Source organism: Spea bombifrons, chromosome 6, assembly GCF_027358695.1.
Source record: "Spea bombifrons isolate aSpeBom1 chromosome 6, aSpeBom1.2.pri, whole genome shotgun sequence".
NCBI lineage: Eukaryota > Metazoa > Chordata > Amphibia > Anura > Pelobatidae > Spea > Spea bombifrons.
This window is the reverse complement of record NC_071092.1, coordinates 3,581,679-3,605,633: the sequence shown is the minus strand read 5'-3', so window position 1 is coordinate 3,605,633 and position 23,955 is coordinate 3,581,679. Positions and strand designations below refer to the sequence as shown.

Genomic DNA, 23,955 nt, shown 5'->3' with positions numbered 1-23,955 from the left:
CATGCCGTGGCATGACACCTACCCTATTAACTTTTTTTGGGGTAATAAAATCTATCAAAGTGGTAAAATTCCTAATGCAAAAATATCCCAGTATTAACCCCGTAAAAATATCCCAGCCTTACCCTAGTGGCGAATTGCTGGAATTGCACTTTAACCCTTTCACCGGCAGAGACACAAATTGTACTCTCTCTGCGTATAGTCGTTCTTTTATGCCCTGCTCGACGCGCCCCGACTTCTTTGAGGTTTTCTGCAACGCGGTAACTGATCGAACCCGGCGCTTTTATTTCCAGGAAGATTAATTATCGCGCTTTGTCCTAGAAGGAGCTGCATCGCATTCCATAGCAAAGTCTTAATTAAACAAGTCAATGCTCAGGGCTAAGAAGAAGTTTGTTTTAACAGGTTTCAGCCGAACTATGCGATTTCGGGAAACCCATTTTTCACACATATCAGCAGCCAATGAAGCGAACCGAATATAACATGAAAACGGCGAAAATAATAATGAAACGCCGGACCGGTGTGCACCGGACCGCATTAATGATTAAAACGTAGAATTTAACATATTGGGTATTAGCGGCCCTTTGTAAAGATTAAGTAACGTTATAGGAGCTCGAGACAAACTCCAGATTAGAGGCTCCCCTGTCTCTAATTAACGGTGATGAACTCGGCAGCGAAGCTGGCCCAGGGGACTGATTTAATAATAAGAATGTCATGTCGGGTTTCCAGCCGGTGTGGTCAGAGAATGTTTTCATCCAAGCGAGGATCGTTTTTCCACCAATACAAACAGACAAGGCAGAGAGCACAACAGTTGTCTTTAGATCTTTCTTGTGCTTCTTGAAAAGGTCTTTGATACTTTGCGAATTCTAATTTCCCTCTGGAGGTGTAGATGGGGGATACAGATTAAGGAGGAACGTGATACGATCTGCCGTCTTTGTGCTCTTTCTTCGACTCCTTGTTTTGCTTTGGGCTTTTCTTTTTCTCCTCCTTTGTGGATCCGCACCTGATACTTGTAATTTACGCCGTAACAAAGTTACCTCTTGTCTCCTTTTGTAGGGAGTTGAATCGAAACCGTATTCGTTCCATCGAAGGTTTGACGTTCCAAGGGTTGGAAAGTTTGGAAGTTCTGAGGCTGCAGAGAAATAACATCAGCAAGCTGACCGACGGGGCGTTCTGGGGTCTGTCGAGAATGCAGATCCTGTAAGTATTGGTGAAACGAAGGCTATCGTCTTTAGAAATGATCTTCTTGACCTACGGAAGATGTTGGGATCTTCTAGAGAGACGCATTACGTCTTCAGAGAGCCAACATTCTAAAACGTTAAGAAAATAAATCCAAAACATTGGGCAACATCTGTGTCTTTTGTTCCTGCCCTCAATACCAGGCGCTTTATGACTCAGGTCGTTTTATCGAGGTTTTTCTTTTATCTCAACTGTATTTCAAGCTGTTGTATGTTGGGTAGAAGTGATTCATTGGTTAACGCAGAGGTCCGCCATCATTAGGTTGAACTTCCACAGCTGGACACATGTTAGGTAAACCGCGAGAAATGTGTTTGGAACTCCGGGGAATATATCTCCGCGATGGATGTATTAATGTAGCCCAAGGCCACTCGGTGAATTACGGAGTCTTTTTCTCTCTCTTTCTGTAGGCATCTGGAATATAACAACCTTCGAGAAGTGAACAGCGGATCGCTGTACGGTCTCCTGTCTCTCCAACAGCTTCACCTCGGCAACAATTCCATATCCCACGTCAGCTCTGGGGGATGGAACTTCTGCCAGAACCTGCAAGAACTGTAAGTGTTATTTCTAGTGCCTGCTTTCATGGCAACATATCAAAAAAACAAAATAAGCAGGAGTCGTTGGAGATTAAGTGTTTCCATTGACGAGGAGTAGCTCGCGCACCTGAACATAAAATAATGGTGGAAGGAGGCTGAGTGTGCTCCTGATCACAGCTGAGGACCAACACTGCTTCCATTAATGGGTCAATAAGGCCAGGATAAGGGTAGCCTAAAACATGGGGGGGGTAATTAATCACCAGTGCATACAATATACTGTTTATGAATGTAAAAGGCATGTGCTTGCACCCTATAAATAACCGCTACTTACATGTGACAAATCTAATTAACCCCGTACAATCTGAAAGATGTCCTCTCATCTATCTTACTAAAAGTATTCCGCCGCAGCGTAAAGAGCTCCTCGTAATAGACGTATTTTATTAAAGCAGTCATAAAGCAGCCGAAATAATTCATACAGCGCGTGATTTACGGCTGCTCTACAGGTTAATGCAGGGTTGTCTCGATCCGACGGCAAGCGATACAATGTATTCGGGGAGCGAGTGGGAAGTAATGACGGATGGAGCGCAGAGCGCTTTCATAGACTCCCCGTGAACACCGCCGCGGTTTGATATTTAAAAGCCCGCTCTACGCCATTAACGCGGCTCTAGCGAGTAGTCCGAGCGCCGCTCTCTGGAAATGAATTATGGGAAATACAGGAAAAAAAAAAAAAAGCTATCCCCGGCAGATGTTTTTCTGCATCTTATCAAAGAGAATTTTTTCACTGTTTCTCTATAAGCCAAGTCTATGGTTTTTTTTAAACCCCGTTGATCTTTTGGCCAAATTCATTAATCGTGCGTGAAGACATTATTTTGGTAGACAGCCAGTTTGACCATTAACTCTTTAAAGTTAGAAACTTGTTTCATTCAGTTTTTTTTTCCGAATATAGAACTTTATTATAGGCTTTCTAACTTTGATCTACTACATCTCCCATGGTCTTCAGTTTGTCCCGTTGTAGATGATTGGGTTCCCAGCTTTGATTTTCTTCTATTTTTTTTTTTTTTTTAAATAAGTCAGCTTTCTGTAAGGTCCAAATGATTTACCATTTGAGTTTTGTGTCCGCAGAGTTCTGTCGTACAATAACCTAACCAGACTGGACGAGAGCAGCTTCGCGGATCTCGGTGTCCTGGACACCCTTCGGCTCGGCCATAACTCCATTAATCACATTGCGGAAGGTGCCTTTAAAGGCCTCAAAAATCTTCGTATTTTGTGAGTATTAAGATCGTTTATGTTCCATAAATAATAATTTTGTTTTATTACTGTATTATCACAAGGTCTAGAATAGCCTTCTCCTTTAGAGAAAATAAAAATCCATTAGGTATTTTTTATCCATCATAAGGAAGACCGTCAGATACCAAGGAATTTACATTACCGGTTTATTCGATATCAGGCAAAATAAACAAAAAATAATAATAATAAATTAATATATATGTAAATATATGTCCTGATATGATGGACCCTATGCAGTAAACAGAGAAAATGATGTTTTTTTAGTCTTTTTATTAGAAACCATGATGGCTTTTCTAATAAGGTTGGACGTTCCTTCTTTTGGGCTATGTTGTCCAGTTGTTTCCGGCAGGTGGCCAGTTGAGAAAGGGGACAGATGTTGTCTCAGAACATCTGGAATAAGAGCAGTTTTATTCTCCTTTATCCCTGATACACATTTGCACTTCACGACCCATGTAATAGGGCTTTATACAATTTAATATATTTTAATATATATATAGTACTGAAGCATTATGACCGTAACTTAAAAACCATACATAGGACCCAAAATAAATTATAATAAATGACACAATAAACTGCTAAATATCCAAGGGTGCTTTTGGCCTTTGCATTGATTGCATTTTGTATATATATATATATATATATTTTTTTTTTTTTTTGCCTTAAAAAACATCACAACAGTAGAATAATCCCAAATTTCTTTTGAGAATTAAAATATCTTTAGTTTTTTTTTTTTGAAGGGTTCAAAATTTTGTATGAAAATGGTAATGTTTGCAGTTGGAAAAAAAGATGAGTGCAAGCCCTTCTTTTTTTTAGTTTCCTTTTTTTTAATGTTTTTTTTTATAATTATTTTTTCCCCTTTAGTTCTTAAAGGCTGAGTGAATGGAGAAAAAGTTTCAGGGAAAGTTCTAATTTAATAAGTGGGGAACACGCTGGCTCAAGCACCTAATGAATGGGACCCAGGCATACTTTAATTACACCCTATTGTTAAAATGCCTTTACTTGGTGCAAAAACTGCTGAATTATTGAACTATTCAAACGGGGGTCAGGCTGGGAGACCTCGCGGTCCTATGATTAACAAGGCAGCGAACATTCAGATGCAGCCAGCCAGAAAGAATAGGAAATTGGCATGGGAGAGGAGAGGAGAGAATAGCTGGGAGAATAGGCCAAAGCCCCTCTATTGTCTGCTCAACAATACGGCTCGGATTCTATTCGTAGAACCAACACAACAAAAAGCAGGGTGTCGAGAAAAGGGTTCAGCGTAACATCGTGGCAACAAAGTATCAGTGAGCTTCTTAAAACTCCATTACAGCGTTCAGATCCAACCCTCCAAACTTAGACATAAGACTCATCCTTCTACGTTGGCAGAAAAAAAAGAAAATATCCCGTTCTTTTTTTGTTTTTTTTTTCTTGTTTTTGGACAATCTCCTTGACTACAACAAACGCATTTATGCACTCGTCCGCCATATGCGAATAGCTGGCCGTCACAACTCAATGAGTCCCCACGGGTGCTACGTCGGAGCTTGGAGGGGATTGAGCAGCACTACATGGGATTGTCCGACTCTTTTGGCTCTCAAACGGTTAAAGGGTCAAAAAAAAAAAAAAAGATGGATCCGAAGCTGTGAATGCCGAGGGGGGGAAATGATTAATTCCTACGCTGACTATTGGTGAACTTAAGAAAGCCATGGCAGAGTCAGAAAGAAAGCTCTTTGTAATGCCTCCTCAAAGTTTTTTTTTTTTTTTTCCTTCTTCCCTCTTCTTGAAAAGCAAGAATCAGGAATAGAAAAAAAAAAAGATTATAAGCCTTCTTTTGTCTCCTCCACAGGGAGCTGGACCATAACGAGATCTCCGGTACAATAGAGGACACCAATGGGGCTTTTATAGGCTTGGAAAGCCTCACCAAGCTGTGAGTATCCCAAGTGGTCGAGACCCCCCCCTCCCGGCTCTGCATGTTTATTCTTCGTCTTCCATTAAGAACTCCGTGTTTCAGAGGCTTCTTTTTTTTATTCTCCCTTTCAAAGACCTTGCTGGTCAAAGAAAGTCCTTTCAATGTTTTCAAGTAATTCAGACCTAGAATCTCGTTAGGAGTAGGTAGGGCCATTCAGATGCCGTTCAATGAAGAATTCCTAGGGGACTTTAAGAGGTGCGGGGGGGGTTATCGTGCTTGGAGGGTGGAAGACCCTCGATCGTGTTAAAATGCACGGCCTTAACTCCGAGAACGAGACGGAATCTCTGATGGTTCCACCAAGGTGAAAAAAAAAAAGATTTGGAAAGATTATTCCAATAAAAAATTAGGCCAGTTGTATAATTTGGTAAATTGTGTGAATTACATTGTCATAAGAATATTGCACCCCCCCCAAATATATATATATATATATATATATATATATATATATATATATTTTTTTTAATTATTTTAACGTCTAATCAGTATATATTGGTTGATAAAACTTTTTATTTTAAATATATTTGCCACTTATGATTTAAAAAAGCATAGTGTTTAATTCTCAATTAAATGAATATAATATTTTTAAATTAATGTAAATCACCTACATTCTTCTGTTATGATTCTTATTACAATCTGTAAGGAAGGCGACGTGTCGTAGGGCGACCTTTAAGGTGTCCGTAGACGTCTCTTTCTTAGGAGGATGCATGCAGTTTCATCCTGTCGTCGCTTGTAAATCACACAAGCGATAAACATCGCTATTTTCAGCAGGTAGAAGTCGGAAAAGTCCTTAATCTCTACGTTTCGCGTTTCCAAGACACATAAGACACCGTTTCTCGTGGACTAATTTTCTGCCCCCCTCTCCCTTTTTTGTCTCTCTCTCTCCCGTGTGTTTGTCTGACCCTTGATGTTTGGAAACTACAGAACTCTGTTTGGAAACAAGATCAAGTCGGTGGCCAAGAAAGCTTTCTCAGGCTTGGGAGCCCTGGAGCACCTGTGAGTTATCCCAGCATGCCTTTCGGCTTCTAGCGGGGCTGCCAAAACGAGTTGGTTGAGAGGTCTGCTTGCAATTTAATAGCCGCTTTGTAAGATGAGCTGATGGTCCATTTGTGGAGGCCAGCTGCTTCCTTCTCGATTATAAGTCAACTTCAACTTTGGCCTTTCTCTCTCTTTTTTTTTGTGTGTGCCAGGAACAAAGTTTTTGAACATATGGTAAATTCTGGGGGCATTTTATTTTCTGACTGGGATGGGAACAAGCTCGCTGTCCCTTATTTTACATCTTCTGCACAAAAAAAATATAAATAAAATGTAAAAAAAAAAAGTCATGTTTTCCAGCCGGACGCAAGCTGGTTCAGCCAGTAAAGATTTTTTTTTCCCCCCCAGGGGAAGGTTTAACGCGCTCTCGGAATGCCTGTGCTTCCTTCGCTTCGAGATGCTGCGCGTATGTTTATTAGCAGCTGTATGGATTTAACCCTTTCGGCGCTGGTGGTTATCACTCGCCTCTCGGGCACCAAAGGGGGCTTAAAAGAATCACCCCCCCAATCTACGGGGGGCTCTTGACTGTAGTTCTGAATTTCTATTCATTTTGTTTCTAAATTAGATGCATTTCCAACTGGGTTCGGGGGGGGGGGTTCAGAGAGAGATATACTGCTAGCCAATTATAAAACCAATGACCGTGTGGGCTTTTTAGTCCGCCGGATTTGCGATACCGAGAGAGCGGCATCGTTACAATGTATTCGTAGTAGAAGCATGAATGCGTGTGTGTTTGTGTTTTTTACTGGACGTATAAATCGTTACATTTATAAAGTTCTTAGCAGCCAATCACCGGGTATCTTTCCTCTTTCTTCTGCAGAAACCTCGGGGATAACGCTATACGCGCCGTGCAGCCCGAGGCCTTTGGGGAGATGAAGGTCCTCAAAGAACTGTGAGTCCCTTCAACATTTCCAAACGAAAACACACCTAAAAAAAATAAAAATCAGTCCATTTAACCTCCCGGGTGCCAGTCTGCATTATATTGTGTTTTTAGGTGCTGGGTGGTCCCTGTTAACAGAAAAATACTATTTTCACATAAATTTTTCCGTTCGGGGAGTATATTCCACCTTGACTGAGAAGGTGGTAACGATCGTTGGTTTATTTGTGGCTTCTTTTTCCTGCAGGGTCATCAGCAGCGAGAGCCTTTTGTGTGACTGTCATCTCAAGTGGTTGCCTCAGTGGCTAATTAGCCGAAAACTGCAGTCCAGAGTGAAAGCCACTTGTGCCCACCCCGAGTCCTTAAAGAATAAAAGCATTTTCAGCGTTTCCCTGAGAAGCTTCGTATGCAGTAAGATCCACTTAACGGGGACCTTTCACCTTCCTAACACTCGACGTGCCTTAGAAACATTTGTTACAGATTTACAATTACCGCTATCTCTACGCAACGCAGAGCAGCCGTTTCTCACTCATGGGGGTTGGAGTACTCGGCGTCCGTTGAGTATTTGGAACCTTCTGCACGTTCTTCTCGGTTGGGTCCTGTTGGATTTCGTTGATGATTTAAGGCAGGACCTTAACGTGAAGACCTTCAGAAAGACCCTTTAGGTCCCTCGCTATTGATTGTTATCAAACAATAAGAATGTCCAGAGATAGAAACATCTCTTTTTGAGTAGATTTGAGGGATTAATTTTGAAAGGGCCAACCGATCCAAAGGTACCGATTTAATCTCCTCATAGAAAGAAACAACTTGGTATGACGTGCACATCATTACTGCCCTGCAGTATATACTTTTTTTATACGCACCCCAGTGAAAGGGGGCAAATAGTTACCCGCTCCGTTGAGTAACAATGTATCCTAGAAGACAGGTTCTCCCGGAGTGTCTCTCGCATTTGCCATCTTCTCCCCGCACCCGTTCGCTCCGACCCTTTCAAGGCCAGCTGGCTTTGGATAAAGAGCTGCAATTCACAACAGCAAACGTCCGGACAGCTGAAAACGCAATTAATCCCCGCAGAACGAGGGCAAAAGGGAGCCTTTAATTAAAACAAGGTGCTCCAAAGAGCGGCCCTCATTATTTACGGTTTTGCCGAAAGGTGCGCGGCTTTTGGAACCGTTCTTGTTTTGCTTATTTTTGTAAGTAATTTTTCTACGTTCGCACGGAGGATCTCGCTGATTTATAGATTAATCATTCAAATCACAAAGCGGCCACATGTGGCAAAAGGCTAATTATTCCCATAAACGAGATTATGTAAACAGCCCTTTGCATCTCCCCCCCCCTCTCTGTCTTGCCTTTTCTCAAATACAAATCACCAGGGTTCCTTAATAGCCTAAAACAGCAGGTTGGAATGTATTCCTGGTGGCATGTAAAGGGTTAACAGTGAGCCATAATCCCTGTTATCGTGCCTCCTCATTAGCGTAGATGGCATTGTACATAAGCCTCGTAAACACAACGCTGCAGATGTTACTTCTGAAACGTTACTGCTTGGTTGGTGGATAAATGGAACAGCCTCCCAGCAGAAGTGGTAGAGGCTAACAGGATGAGGGTGTTTAAACATGCATGGGATAGACATACGGCTCCTGAATCTAAGACGAAACCAACAACTGATAAAGGTTTAAGTCTTTACAGCAGGAGAAACGGGCAGTCTAGATGGGGCCGAATAGGGGCCGATCTGCCGGCACATTTTATGTTTCTATTAGGCTAGGTTTCCACTTGGGTTTTTTTTGCTAAAAACGCCTATAAAAACGCCAATAGCGCCACCTGGCGTTTTTTTGTGAAAAACGCATGCAGCCAGATGTTAGCTGTAATTCAATGGGAAATCGCAAAATGCCATTTCCACTTGGCGTTTTTCTGTTTGGCGTTTTTTCAGTCCTCTTTGGCGTTTTTCTGCTTTTTTGGGCTCTGTGGCAGTTTTTCAAAACTGCAGCATGTTGACACTCTGGCGTTTTTTGCAATAAATCTTGGCTTTTTTTCTCCAATAGAAGTCTATGGGAGAGAAAAAACGCCATGAAAAAGCCATGTGGGTTTATTGCCTTGGCGTTTTTTATGGCGTTTTTTCCACAGTTACAATGCAGAGGATGGACCCAGTATCTGTGTGTCCTACGAGAAATAGGCTGAAAACAAACAGTTTCACACAAAACAAAGTCCTGGACTGGTTCATATTGAATTTTACACCATTTGGAACAAACATGCCATTACAAACAAACATACGCGACCGGATCCTGCGTGCCAAAAGCAACAGCAAACAATTTGCACCATCATTTGGGGCCAATCTTCCCAGAGGAGCAGACATTCGGAATAAAGCATGCCTTACAAACCACAGAAAAGAGACAAAAGGGTCTACCAAGTAAATGACATCAGGAGAGGGCAGATACTTGCCATTTATCCTAATCCCTTTTAGCTGGGTGAAACTTCTAACTTGTAAAGGCTGGAAAAACTGCCTAAGGTCAAAAAAAGCAATTTCCACAGAAAGGCTAAAACGCCAGAAAAAACTGCAGAAAAAACGCCAAAACGCAGCTAAATGCAGTGGCAGTTTTCTTGGCAGTTTTCCTGGCGTTTTTCATCAAGAAAAAAACGCCGGACAAAAACCCAAGTGGAAACCTAGCCTTATAGCAGCTTATTAAGGTATTCCTAAGCAATGGTCCTGAATATTAAATATGGACTTCTAAGGCCAGCTGAGGATTGTGAGCTCTACAACAGATGGGACTCACCGGTTGGCTGTCTCGGTGTGAATTAAAATAATCACCAAAACATCTGTTTCTATCGAATTTGACGTTAACCCGAGATGAAGTTTGCGAAATGTGACCCGTTTTGTCTCTTGCTTTCCTTAGACGATATCCCTAAACCCCAAATCATAGTCCAGCCGGAAAGCACCATGGCCGTCCTCGGAAAGGACATCCGTTTCACCTGCTCGGCCACCAGCAGCAGCGACTCCCCGATGACCTTTTACTGGATGAAGAACAGCGAGATCCTTCACAGTTCCGAGACCGAGAACTTCGCCAGCGTGTGGGGGAAGGACAAGGATTTGATGGAGCACACCTCGGTTCTGCACCTGAGGAACGCCACGTTCTCCCAAGAGGGCCGTTACCAATGCATCATCTCCAACCACTTCGGGTCCACGTACTCCAACAAAGCCAGACTCACCGTGAACAGTAAGGAAGCGCCGAACACTCATTATACAAAACAATGAACTAGGAAAGCATTTTATCCCGTATCTATTGGGGTTACATCGCTGTGTTCTCTAAAATAGTCTCAATGACATCATAACCCTTAAGCTGTTTTGAGTGATAAAGGGCCATTGAAACACAGGAGTGATGGGAGTGATAAAGGGCCATTGGAACACAGGAGTGATGGGAGTGATAACGGGCCATTGGAGCACAGGAGTGATGAGAGTGATAAAGGGCCATTGGAACACAGGAGTGATGGGAGGAACACAGGAGTGATGGGAGTGATAAAGGGCCATTGGAACACAGGAGTGATGGGAGTGATAAAGGGCCATTGGAACACAGGAGTGATGGGAGTGATAAAGGGCCATTGGAACACAGGAGTGATGGGAGTGATAAAGGGCCATTGGAACACAGGAGTGATGGGAGTGATAAAGGGCCATTGGAACACAGGAGTGATGGGAGTGATAAAGGGCCATTATCATTATCACTAATGTAACGTTGCTCCCTGTAAGGTGATTTAGTGATTTTAGCGGCAGGTTTACTGAAAAAACATTTTCTAAAGGTTTTTTTTTTCTTAAATGTGATTTGAATGCCATATACCTGACCTTTTTTCTTAAATTCTAGTTTTGCCATCATTTACCAAAACGCCAAGAGATATCACAATACGGACGGGCACTACAGCGAGATTGGAGTGTGCCGCAGAAGGGTACCCGTCCCCCGAAATCGCCTGGCAGAAAGATGGAGGGACGGATTTCCCCGCGGCGCGAGACCGGCGGATGCACGTCATGCCGGACGACGATGTGTTCTTTATCATGGAGGTGAAGAGCGAAGACATGGGAGTGTACAGCTGCACGGCGCAGAATTCTGCGGGGTCTGTCTCCGCTAACGCAACCATAACCATACTTGGTAAGACATAAGAACGAGATAGCATGTAAAATATGGTTCTACCCCATGCATGTTTAAATTCCTTCACTGTATTAATCTCTACAACCTCTGCTGGGAGGTGCTGCATTTTATCTACCACCTTCTCAGTAAAGTATGACTTCCTTACTGTACATTTCCTGATAGCCCCTGGGGATAAAGGGAGTTGAAGTTCACAGAAGCTGTGCCCATAGGATGAAAATACATGGAAATGGCCCCAAAGTTCTCAACACTTATTTTTTGGTGATAAGTTTTGCACTTTATGCTAAAAATACATATTTTTTTAAAGCAATTTATCTTAAAAAAATGAATTTAGATGAGTAAAAAGCGTGCCTGAAATCACTTAAAATGAAGTACAAATGAAGACTGAACCCGGTAATGTTTTTCTATTGGCAGAGATGCCGTTTTTGGTTAAATCGCTTGAAGATCACGTGGTTTCCGTGGGCGCCACGTTAGCTTTACAATGCAAGGCCAGTGGCAGCCCCCCGCCTCGTATCACCTGGCTGAAAGGGGACGAGCCCCTGGCAATGACCGAGCGCCACCACTTTACCCCCGGGAACCAGTTACTCGTCATTCGGGACGTGGTGAAAGAAGATGCCGGCAGGTACACCTGCGAGATGTCCAACACGCTGGGCACGGAGCGCGCGTACAGCCGCGTCAGCGTCTATCCCGCCGCCGGCTGCGTGGCCGAGCAGGGCAAGATGGAAGGGACCATGACGTTCGGGATCATCACCATCGCCGTCGTGTGCAGCATCGTCCTGACCTCGTTGGTGTGGGTCTGCATCATCTACCAGACGAGGAAGAAAAGGGTGGAATACAGCGTCACAAACACAGGTACTGCATCAGTAGCGATTATTGGCTGTAATTAATAAATATATTTTAATAATTAAAAAATGAAGTCCTGATCGATCGCAGCTAAATAATTTAACTGCTTTGCTTTACAGACGAAACAATCGTACCCCCCGACGTGCCAAGTTATTTATCTTCTCAAGGTAATTTTTTTTTTTTTTTTTTAAGGGGATCGATCAATATATGGAAAACTCCGCCATGTTTTATGATATTTAATATTTACATTATTATTATTTAGTATTATTCTATGAGACGGCACTTAACGTTTGCTTTACGGCAGAGCTTAACCATTTACTTTAGAGTCCTTTCAAATAGTCCATCATTAGTCCAACGGTCCGTCTCATTCATTGTTTGGCTCAAGTATTGCTAGGTTGATCTAGAACTTCTAAGGTGTTCTTATCTAGAACCCTGATGTATGAACTCAACACAAATACTTCATTATTTCTAAAGTAGCGGCAGCCACGGACCAGCGACTCTAGTAACGGGGTGTTATAGGCCGGGTTTTAATGCACGCCTGCACCCGTTAATGCATTGCAGGTATTTGCTCGAGCGACGGAGTTGGTAACCTCGACGTCGAAGCTTGTAACGTCACATACAGGCGGCCGCAGATCTGCTTAGGATGCAACTCGGAGGCTTGTAAAGCGGCAGACGGCTTATTCAATACAGAAAATACAGGTATTCCCATCCCCCGCCATCTAAGTTTACGGCTAAACTTTTCCTCCTACAGAAAGTTAAAGGTCGGCGAAGTACTTTTTATATTTTATGCCCCGATTACTGTAGTTCTGTCTGTAAGTCCAGGACATCGGCTTTATTTATACCCGAGGCTCTTCTAACTAGACTTTCTGGCATTGCATTTCTTATGTTTTGCCCCTACGGACCCCAAAGAACCATCCTGGCCCCCCCGATATTCATTGTTGCCATTTCCCTTTCTTCTCAGGCTACGGAGTGCAGGTTACGTGCACGGACTGTTCCGACGACCGTTCTCTCTACGACAAGGACGCCGACTACTGCCAGCAAGCCCTGGCGTCTTCAGACTATTCATATCAGAAGCCGGCAAACAGCCACAATTTGTATGACGACGGCCATGACACTTCTTGTCATCAAATTGCTGGGACATTTGGTTGGCCAAAGAAGGATTCCTGCGGCTTGACCCATCCGAGCAACCACGAAAGAGTCGCATCATGCGGGGCATCACGCCAACAGGAGACAGAAGGTACCGACTGGTCTAAGTTTGGGTGTTTGCATGTAGGTTGTCCACGGGACCTCATTGCTCCTACATGTTGAAGACATTGGCTGATTACCACATTGGGCACCCACTTGGTTAGAAGAAATGTCCACCAATATATTAATTACATTGTTGTTTTTTTTTGTTACAGGTCCCTGCCAAGAACCATTATTAAGGTCTTCAGAAACAGGGACATTTCTCGAGTACCCCGTGACAGACTATTTCCAACCCCACACGGCCTTGGAACCTTTAAACGAAGACCCCGACAAAAGGACACTTCTATCCAACGGATACATCACGTCGCCGATAGACGGTGACCAGCAGCGTCATCACCCGGTGAACGCTGCCCAATTGCTCTGCGCAAACTGAAAAAAAAACAAAGACTTTCCAATCTTTGCACTGAAATGGAGCGGATCCTTCTACCTCAACCTGCTAACCCACTAAAAAAAATACTATAAAGAGGTACAAAGTCCTCCACGGGCTTGAAGGCCGATTGCGGAGACGTACAAAGCGTTACGGTTTAGGATCCAGAGGATTGCGCAACCCTTTGGGCACTCGAGAGTTCGAAAAAAGGTTTTTTTTTTAGCTCAAAAATGGTATGCTTTTGCAGCACATAAATGCAAGAGACGTGTAAGTAAAAATGTATTGGATACATTGTACATAAGAGTTTTCATAAATATCTATATGTAAATATAAATATATAAAAATAGATGGATATATAACTATATCTTTTACAGAGTCTATTTTAATCTACTGCATGGATAACACAGATGTGAAAAGCTTGTTACTGTTTCTAAAACCACATGAATCGGTGCCTTAATCCTACAAACAAAGAGTTGGATAATGTGATGGGAATCGGTGGGCACAGGCAGGGTATCCTAGATGGAGTTTTTTCCTCGCGGCCACGTCTGCCGTGGGTTCCGAACGCCATCTTTGATATTGTTTGGTCGTCCATTGGCTTTGTTCACCGCGGTTAGGTCGGTAACCCCATTTTTCTACGTCCCGGTTTAGGAATAACCTTGCATCGTGACCCTATAGCAGGTGCCGAGAACGAGGTTGCCCATCTCTGCCGTGGCATCAATTTTTGGAATGCCCCCATCACGGTTCTGCTGTGTGCCAATTTGGCAGGCGCTGGAGCCAACGGTGAATTTGAGTAAAAGGGGTTACTGTGGGTTTTTGGTAGCTCCTCTTGTCCCTGATTGGTTAGATGACGCCGAAGGGGCGGTGGTCTGCCAAAAAAAGACAAATTCCAGCCTTTCCTTCAAATAATTTCCTATTTCATATGGGCCAAAAATGTGCAATCCTCCCCAGAGGGGCAGAAATACTTTCTATTCAAAAATAAGGAGCGGTACAACTTTTTAAAAGTTTGGGTAAGTTTACCTTCCTACCGTATGACTGTTTCATAATAATTTTATTTTAACCCTCTAACTGCCAGAGATGGGTAACTGCTTTGCAATGTATTTTTATACATCTCTTGCACTTAAAAGATGGAGGCTTCGGCACAGACCTTACAAAAATAACTCCCTGTGTTGCACGGAATCATTATTTTAGAAATGAAGGCTGTGTTTCCTTATGTATGTATGGAAGCAGATTGTGAAGGATTATGGGAGTCGTCAGTTACCCACTGCTCAGGAGGCATAGGTTAGATACTTATATATCTATAGATATATATATAGATAAATATATTTATCTACACACATACACATAACTACCATTCAAAACTTTGGGGTCACTGAGCTGTTTTCATGGAAAACAAGGAAATTTCTGTCTGTAACATAATTACAAAAGGATTTTCTAACCATCAATTATCCTTTTAAACTTGAACTTCAGCGAACACAACGTGCCATTGGAACACAGGAGTGATGGGAGTGATAAAGGGCCATTGGAACACAGGAGTGATGGGAGTGATAAAGGGCCATTGGAACATGGGAGTGATGGGAGTGGTAAAGGGCCATTGGAACACAGGAGTGATGGGAGTGATAAAGGGTCATTGGAACACAGGAGTGATGGGAGTGATAAAGGGCCATTGGAACCAACAGTGCCAACAATTGCTAAAATGAACTGAAATTTCTATGTATTGACATCGAAAGATTGATTAATTTTTAGTTAACAATGCAAACAAATGTGAACACTTTAACCCATTGAGTGCCACTGTGCGACACCCTAGTGGCTAAGCAGATTCCACTCAAATCTGACAGCCTGGCTTTCTATATCGAATGTCTGGAAGCCAAAGTGTTACCGCAGACGATTCTTCATATTATTAGATCTGATTGCTGATTAAGCTCATTGTTGAGATGGCTCTCGGCCGTATAAACCGGCCGTCATCTTCATGGCGCGCCGCCTCTGGTGGTTTATTATCATTAAGTGGGGGGCATCCTCTATAGAATCCATAGAAGTCTTTAAATCCCCCCCGATAGCAGCTAAATTAAATAAAGTTTGTGCTAATTCTAAAATGTTTGTGACTTTAATAGGAGATTCAAAATTATTTTTTAAGATAAAAAGTGCATTTTTCTCACATTTTACAATTAAAGTAACATTCACTTTTCCGGGGGGTGTTAGTTTTAACGGTATTTACTTCCGCGACTTAGCGTAATGCTGCTTCCGAGAGGCAATGTGAAAATCAAGTATTAGTTTTGTGTACAGATATTTATTTATAGAGAGATGCGGTACGATAATGTGCATTGAAACGAAAAAATGAAGTTTTTAACAAATTCATGTGTTTTTACTAAAAAAAGAAAACCTTTTTCTTACAGTCACCACTTTTTTTTGTTGTTGAAAAATGTCAAAGGTTTTAATTAAAAAAATAAAAATGTAGAGAAAATAAACTGCATCTGTTATTTCTTTTAAACCATCTCATAATAAAGGGACAGAATAGCCTTATAAACAACCAACATTAACTCATACTTACCAACTATCCCCTTTGCTGCGTCGACCATAGTTTCCAACTGGCTCGATTTTTGAGAGCTGCAGATGAAGCCATTGATGGATATTAAGTGGGTGAAGCGAGACGCCAAGTGATGGGAGTAGTACGTGGCGTACCTGGGACAACATCATGGCAACCTCTGCCCACGTGGTGAAGGAACCGACAAAGGACCGTAGAAACACCGATTACGGCTAATTGGTCAACAATAGGTCGATTAATGAGATTTATTATTTAAAACAATATAACAATCGTACAAGTCCTTCGACAAAATCAAAATTTTAAAAAGAAAATGTTACGAAACCCGGCAGAATTTTTATCCCAGGCACGTCGAGGCGTCTGGACATACGTGGGGACCCTGCGGCACCCCAAAAAGCGTCCTACACCGGCGTCGCCCCAACTTCTAAATGTTTAAAAAAAAAAAAACCTTCAGCCACAGCTGGACAACAGCAAGTGTATCGAGATCCAGCTTAACGAATTCAGCAGGGTACAGGACGAAATAGTCAATGGCCGGTTGAATCCGTTTGGTGACCACAAAGAACTTGAAATTTTAAACAATGGCCGTAGCTGCAAGGACCGTATGGTGAAACTGAATGTCGTGCGGTGAAATCGTTTAGATCAGGAGCTGGTGGAATCATCTTCTGTTAGACTTCACGGGCCGCTTCTTCCCTTTGTGGTTGGCAAAGGGTCACGAGTTATCTAGGCCAATAAGAGCTGAATATCCGTGCCCCAAAAGTTAATTTGGTTTCTATTTCTTATCCATTTACTTCCTCGTTTCTCGATTTGATCCATTTTTGCCCTAAGAAAAAAGTATAAAAAAAATTAAAAAAATACAAGTGTTGTTTTGTCTATGGCCAAACTTCTTCTGAACTTACAAAAAGATCTAGAACTTTCCAAGATTTCAACTGAAATAAAAATTCTAAAGGAAAAAAATAAAATTCTAAAGAAATTAGAAATCTGCAAATTATTCTCTATATGTTTATGCTGAAATGAATTGTAAATTGAATAATAAATGTCCTGAGAGATGCCTTTAATGTAAAGATGGTAACACTGTGGTGAGAAACACCAGAAACTAATTCAGTATCATTGTCCCTTTAAATTTATAATGAGTTGGGTCAACTCCGTCCCTTCGGAATTTAATTGGACTTTAAACAGCTTTGAAAAATTCTTAGAAATGAGTGAATTCCATACGTTTTCTCACTGTAGCAGACTGCGGACTTTGTCATAAGCGCCGAGGAAGATAAACCCGCCCAGGCTGATGGCCGTTATTCTTGGGATGATTCCGACAAACAGCCTACAAGACAAGAAACCAAAGAGAATAAAGAGCCGTTTGCATTAAATAAACATATTTTCCACATTCTCTCCATATTATGTCACAATATTTGGCAGATAAATTCTTAAAAATGAACTTTTATTAGTGGTCAAAAATACTTTAAGCCCGGTTTTTTTAAATTCTTTGATTAAAAAGTAAATTCCTTTCCAAATTCGGTGTTAAATTTTGCATACATTAGCCTCGATCCGGGGTGTGATATTTCTTTTAATTCACTTTTTTTTTGCTCAGGTTCTCTATATAATCTGATATACCCAGGAAGTGATATTTAACTTTTAAGGGGAAGTTAACCTATGACCTGCCATTTTGGGCAGAATCTTGGAAATCATGAAAAAAAAGCCAAAACATTAGAACCTCAGTTAACTGTTTAAATAAATCAAATTGCAGGATTTTCCAGGATCAAAGACAAAGGAATTAAGTGAAATCAGATATATTTCTGTAGTTTTACCATATGGAATCTATAAGTAAAGCGGTAAAATAGTTGAGTCTGCACACAGCTGGCTAGACACTAGAAAATAACCGTTTCAAGAAAAAATTGTAGAGAAAGTGAAATAACACACCCTATCACAGGGGATTTTAGGGAATTCACATACAAACATGAACAAATTCCTAAAACTCAACAATATTTGATTTTGCTTGAGCTATTAACCACATGGGGGAAGCCATTTTGAGTCGCGCTCTTTACTTCTTGAGCAGGAAGTTGTATATGATCTAATCTGGGATATTCTTCATTGGAAAACAATACTATTTTGCTCAAGACTCCGCTTAAAATGATAAGTAAAAGAAAACGAATTGCTCATGTTTGGTAAAATCCTCTCTCGTTTGAGAACATCCTCGCTGCTGGTTTCTAAATCTGATCGGGTTACATCTCGGAATCCTTTACAAATAAATCCATTATCACTAACTGTGAAATATGACATCATAGAGGCTCTGTTGCCATCAGATAACATTAGAGGCTTGGTCGGTGATCTTGGGGTAATTCATACCTTTTTGGACGATATATTTTATACGCTAAAGAGGTTTCTGGCAAGCGCACTTGCACGTTTTCACCAATAGATGTCAGTGCTGCCGCCTATGTGTTGAATTGATGGTGCAGAGTATGTTTAGTGTGACTCGAGTCCCACTTATGACAGATGTCTGACCTATCACCCAGTACCGATAAAACGGGCCATATATAAATGGAACAATTCTGGGGCAAAGCTCTAAGTGCGAAGCCGTCACCGTGGAAACCATTATAATGTTTCTACCGAATTGCTACGTATCAAGCACTTGTTTATAAATAAAACGTCATTTATCTGGCCTCAAGCTGGTCGGAGGTTTTTGGAGGTAGGTCCCATTAAATTAAAAAAAAAAAGACATTGAGGTTCATACCCCGTAACTCCTTGTGTCCTCCAAATATCATGGAGCGCTAAGAAGACGTTCCCGCTCGCTGTACTCGATCCAGCCTTCAAAGACAAAGATTACATCTGAGATCACAACACAGAATATCTTCACTGTTAATGAGGTTGGCTGCCATTCCTTCTAAAGAGGAGACCTCTGAGGTCCTAAAGCTTATGGAACTTTACATCATTTTCTATGATGACCTCATAAAAAGTTTCAACTGAAGACACCACCATAAGCGATAGTTATTCATATAGCCGGATTTAAACTTTTGAAAGTGGAATACTTGAACCTTGATGTTACCCATACGTTTTACCTAGTTAACCCTTTGAGTGAAGGGGTATAAGAAACAAAAACTCTCCCAGTGCTAACATGCAGCGATTCCATACATACATACCTTTGCTAACATTATCCGTGTTTTTGCCACGTCGAGAGGGGTGGTAACAGCTGCTGCAAACCCACCTGAGTGCAGAACATACAGCAATAGCGAGGGGTTAATTACAGATTAATACACTGAGCATTCATTAAAACAAAGTCGTGTCTCACACTTCACTCTCATCACACCTGGTTACCCGCTAACTATCCCTTTCTAATCACGGTATATGTGCCAGGTCCGAAATGTAATTTATAACCCGCCGCGAAACTGTGAAGCCTGGCTGAGAAGGGTAAGAGTTGTAGTTTGCGGCAGCTGGCGTGCCAATGGTTAACACAAAGCACGTGATGGAAAAAGTCCTGTCCTGCGTTTGCGATTGAAATGTCAGCGGTGTCTTTGGTGAATCCGTCTCGGGTTCCAGAACTGCGGTTAATGAAACAGGAGCTATGAGCCTCTGCCGCTGCAGCTGTCCACCTGGCCTTTGCCGAGGGCCGCTGGCCGGCACACACTGGGATTAAGTATCTCAGCAGAAGTGGGGGGTGAGTTCGCACATAAAGCAGACACAATTAAAAGTTTTAATTAGCACCTTCTCGGCGGGGAATGAACGACACTTTTGTTCTGATGACATTGAAAGTGAGAAGAGAGACGTGACGCCGCATCCTGCGATCCGAGACTCGCCCTGGACGGATGCCCTAAACGCCTTACACCCCAAATCTCTGATAGTACAAACCACTGGTGGCCCACCCAGGAGCTGCCAGAGATTTTACCCCAGTTCCAGGGTGAGTGGGCAGATTCTCAGGGTTTTCACCCCAGTTTCAGGATCTCGCAATCAATGAGCAGATTCCCAGGGTCACAACTCGGCAAGATGGACTATTTAAAGGGTTAATATTGGAGGACCTAGGGATAACAATGGTGGGAATACCTGTCCCTTCCCAACTATCCACAAGGAGAGGGCATCAAATGGGGCGTAGAGAAGAGAATCTAACATTTCTGTCTAGAACTCCAGCTGCTAAGGACTGCAGTTCCCATCATCCATGCAAGAGCGATGCAACCTCCGGCACTGAACCGGCTATACAATAAAACTAAAGAATCGCAACGTAAAAGACAAACTAACTTCCTAGCAACAGATAATTTTATTCGCTACGAACGCCAAGACGCCATCGTTCGATATTGAAAATTTTGCATGTCTATGTCTAAAAAACACCAAAAAACTACACATATATATATATAAAGCTTTTCTCTCTAGGTGTTTCCTGTCCTTTTTGTGGTCCCAACCCTGATCCTATTTCTGTTCAAACACAGATCACCTGACGCAGCTGTCAGCGGGGGGGGGGGGTGTCACATATTTGGGAAAAGTGTTGAAAGTCCGAGCGTCGGTGAAGCAAATCACAGTTTGTCACAACGTTCATAACCTTTCTCTTACTCCCACATACGGTAAAAAAAAAAAAAGTAGTAGTTTTTCAGAAGGATCTCTGTTTAGATTTTTCGGATGTAATATTATGATATTCGGCCGGGAATATTAACGGAACGCTCTCTCTCGGTTTTTAAAAAATAAAACATTATTAAACCCAATAAAAATCTAGAAAAGCAAAAAAAAAAAAATAGTCTGGAGACTACAGCATTGCTAGATTAAGCAATGATGGGAAAGCACAACTCCCATGATGCTCTGCCATCCACAGTTGCGCTCCAGTACTTCAGCCTGTGGCATTTATATGCTATATCTATTTATCTATCTATCTGTCTGTCTGTCTGTCTATCTGTATACACAGCCTGGTGGCTACCCCTTACCCTTAAAGGGCAAGTTTAATGTCCCTAACGGAACCCTAACGCTCTGTGTGTACTTTAATAATGAAAAAACAGGAAAAAAAAACATTGACCTGGAGAAGCTGTAGCCCTGTTGCTGCAGCTGTCCTCTGCTTCTGCGGTCTGATGATTCTTGCCACTGATTGGTCCCTTAAAGTAGCCAATCATTGACAGGAAAGATTTTCCATTGAAATCAATGGGATTGCGGTCCACACATGTGCACCGGAGATCGCAGAGACCCCCGTTCCCCGAGCCAGCGCTGGAGCTGACTGGAGGTACACGTCTCCTGCACAGAAAATAGCTGGGGAGCGGGGCAAATGCTTATTGAAGGGGGGGGGGATTCTGCACTGGATGGCTGGAGTGTGTTTTTTTGCTTTTTTCATTGTTTCTATACAGTCATGCATTCCATTGGTCGTCGCATTGGAAGGTTTTAGGCCTTGGGCACTTTTCCTCCTCTTCTCCCGACACCACTTAATCTGCCCTGCTGCCGGGGCTGTCACACGAGTCGTAAATCATGACACCCCCCCCCCACCTCCCAGGACTCATAGAAAGCCCCGCAGAGGCGCTCGGGGCCCCGGGGCCAACAGCTGCGCTTTGCTGCTCTCTTAACAGATTTCTGCCTTACAATTCTTCTTCCACATCACTAAGTAACCTGATTGACACCTTTTAGTTTTCAACCAACACAAATTTGTCAAAAACAAATTGGCCGTCTTTCATACGACACCTTTTTTTTTTTTTTTGACCTCTGTTATGCTAAACAACAACTGGCGTGATAAACAAACCGGCGTCAGGAAAGAATGCTGCGCTGGTGAGCTTAAAACATTTTCACATTTTTCCTCCCTTTTTTGGGCTTCACGAGCTCAAAAAAAATAATCCTTTGCACCTGCAAAAGCTCCGCAGACCGCCGACTGCCAAGAATCAACAGGATGGCCTTGTTTCCACGACCAGAGATCCTGCAGTTAAAGACAAAAAAAAGGGGGGGGGAATAAATATTATTTAATATTTTAAAATGAATAAAAACAATTAAAAATTGAATTTGGATAATTCATTGTAAAAAGGGAAATTGTATTGATGGGTTAATACTTGTTTTTAAGTGAGGAAATAATATTTGCCGTGATTTATGTAATGCTCCAAAAAATAAATAAAAAAAATATTTTTATAACAAAACAAAAAAAATAAATCATTTTTTCTAAAAGTATTTTAGAAAATATTATTTTAAAAAATCATAAAAAATACATAAAAATGTAAAATACACACATATATATATATATTATTCATAAGATTATTGGTACAATATTAGGAGTTATATTAATGGAACATTTTGTTTATTTTCTGTAGAATTTATGTGGAGCAAAATTCTGAAGTCTTGATCATTTTTAAAATGAAAACCTTCCATAAAAGTTTATTTATTTTTTTAAAGAAAAAAAAAAAAATGCTGCTATCAGGCAAACCTGCTTCCAGAAACAGTTTTCTAAGTCTGAAAAAATAGTGTTATAAAACAGGATTTTGGGGAAAAAAAACAAAACAATTGGCACCAACGGATGAAGTAAAATTTGAGAGAACATTATGTTCATTTTAACAAGTGAAATTTCGTTCTCTGGCACGTGTTTCAGTATTACATGGGGCATTAGCAGACTTCTAGTCAACTGGAATAATTGGCACCGTTTGCTACACAAGCTAATTTTTGGGCTGTTTTTTGGGGTTTTTTTTTTACAGTCACAAAGTTCTGCTGTCTGGGACAGTAGCTTCGGGCCTCGTGTGTTTAGGAAAGCACGCCGATAATTAGATTTTCTTCCAAATTAATAATGCCCATTTCTTACTGGTAAATAAACCCGTAGAGAGCGAAGGACGGCACGGCCAAGAACGCCGTTCCGATATGGATGCAGAAAAAGGCGGCCATGTGTGTTCTATTACTGAACTCTCAATAGGAGACTTTGTTTCCAACTTCAAAGGAACCCATCTCGATCTGCTGCTGCTCCCTTATAAATAACAGACCCAAAATATATCCCTTTTCTAAAGTGTATAGAATCTAATTCAGCCCGGATTAGAAGAAAAAAAAACCCTTCTGATTATACGATTCACAAAGAAAGAGGTTTGGGGTAAAATCCTGAAATGGCGAATATTCCAAAATGCAACAAAGAATTTTATGGACCAGTCGAAAATATTCGCAGAATTATTAGTATATTTTCATGGCTTACTGTATACTGGGAGACGTCTAAAATATGTTACAGCGGGCAGAATAACTGAATAAAGGTGAAAGATGCGGCCTACGCAGTCAATACACAGACTACGAAATATGCAGTCAAGTCCTACGAAAGTCTCCACGTGCCTTATGGCCAGGAATTTCAGAAACACTACCGCTCAAAAATTTTGGGTCACTTAGAAATGTCCTTGTTTTTGAATAAAAAGCCAATTTCGTCTATTAAAGTAACACGAGATGAATCAGAAATTCAGCGCAGACGGGGTTAATGCTGTAAATGACTATTGTAGCTGGAAATGGATGATTTCTAACAGAATATCTTCATAGGCGTACAGAGGCCTTTATCACTCCCATCACTCCTGTGTTCTAATGGCCCTTTATCACTCCCATCACTCCTGTGTTCCAATGGCCCTTTATCACTCCTGCGTTCCAATGGCCCTTTATCACTCCCATCACTCCTGTGTTCTAATGGCCCTTTATCACTCCCATCACTCCTGTGTTCTAATGGCCCTTTATCACTCCCATCACTCCTGTGTTCTAATGGCACGTTGTGTTCGCTGACCCAAGTATAAGTTTAAAAGGCTAATTAATCGTTACAAAACCCTTTTGCCATTATGTTACAGTGATAAATTTCTTTGTGTTCCATGAAAACAGCTGAGTGACCCCAAACTTTTGAATGGTAGTGTAAGTTCAGAAGATTCACCTAATGGAACATTGGCTGCCCAGCCTTCTACACAAACCAGAACCGGACTATGCCTTGATGATGATATTATTTATCCCTATGCGGTTCTATCCCTCTGGAACTCAAACAGAGCAGCGCACGCACTGA

General features: G+C 41.8%; 2 protein-coding genes across 2 annotated transcripts in view; one reads left to right on the top strand and one right to left on the bottom strand.

Moving 5' to 3' along the window:
• Nucleotides 1–13,501, top strand: part of LRIG1 (leucine rich repeats and immunoglobulin like domains 1) — a 45,880-nt gene extending 32,379 nt beyond the window's left edge. The window contains exons 6-19 of the mRNA XM_053470366.1: nucleotides 1,051–1,194; nucleotides 1,641–1,784; nucleotides 2,889–3,032; nucleotides 4,876–4,956; nucleotides 5,920–5,991; nucleotides 6,848–6,919; nucleotides 7,152–7,315; nucleotides 9,790–10,110; nucleotides 10,750–11,031; nucleotides 11,443–11,880; nucleotides 11,991–12,038; nucleotides 12,433–12,570; nucleotides 12,833–13,108; nucleotides 13,272–13,501. Of these exons, the coding sequence (XP_053326341.1) occupies nucleotides 1,051–1,194; nucleotides 1,641–1,784; nucleotides 2,889–3,032; nucleotides 4,876–4,956; nucleotides 5,920–5,991; nucleotides 6,848–6,919; nucleotides 7,152–7,315; nucleotides 9,790–10,110; nucleotides 10,750–11,031; nucleotides 11,443–11,880; nucleotides 11,991–12,038; nucleotides 12,433–12,570; nucleotides 12,833–13,108; nucleotides 13,272–13,489 (2,542 nt within the window). The 3' untranslated portion in view covers nucleotides 13,490–13,501. The remainder of the gene's footprint in view (nucleotides 1–1,050; nucleotides 1,195–1,640; nucleotides 1,785–2,888; nucleotides 3,033–4,875; nucleotides 4,957–5,919; nucleotides 5,992–6,847; nucleotides 6,920–7,151; nucleotides 7,316–9,789; nucleotides 10,111–10,749; nucleotides 11,032–11,442; nucleotides 11,881–11,990; nucleotides 12,039–12,432; nucleotides 12,571–12,832; nucleotides 13,109–13,271) is intronic.
• A 3,731-nt stretch (nucleotides 13,502–17,232) lies between these two features.
• SLC25A26 (solute carrier family 25 member 26) overlaps nucleotides 17,233–23,955 on the bottom strand; it is a 39,694-nt gene continuing 32,971 nt past the window's right edge. The window contains exons 7-10 of the mRNA XM_053469443.1: nucleotides 21,810–21,879; nucleotides 19,148–19,212; nucleotides 18,742–18,815; nucleotides 17,233–17,334 (exon numbers count right to left, since the gene is read on the bottom strand). Coding sequence (XP_053325418.1) covers nucleotides 17,238–17,334; nucleotides 18,742–18,815; nucleotides 19,148–19,212; nucleotides 21,810–21,879 — 306 coding nt within the window. The 3' untranslated portion in view covers nucleotides 17,233–17,237. The remainder of the gene's footprint in view (nucleotides 17,335–18,741; nucleotides 18,816–19,147; nucleotides 19,213–21,809; nucleotides 21,880–23,955) is intronic.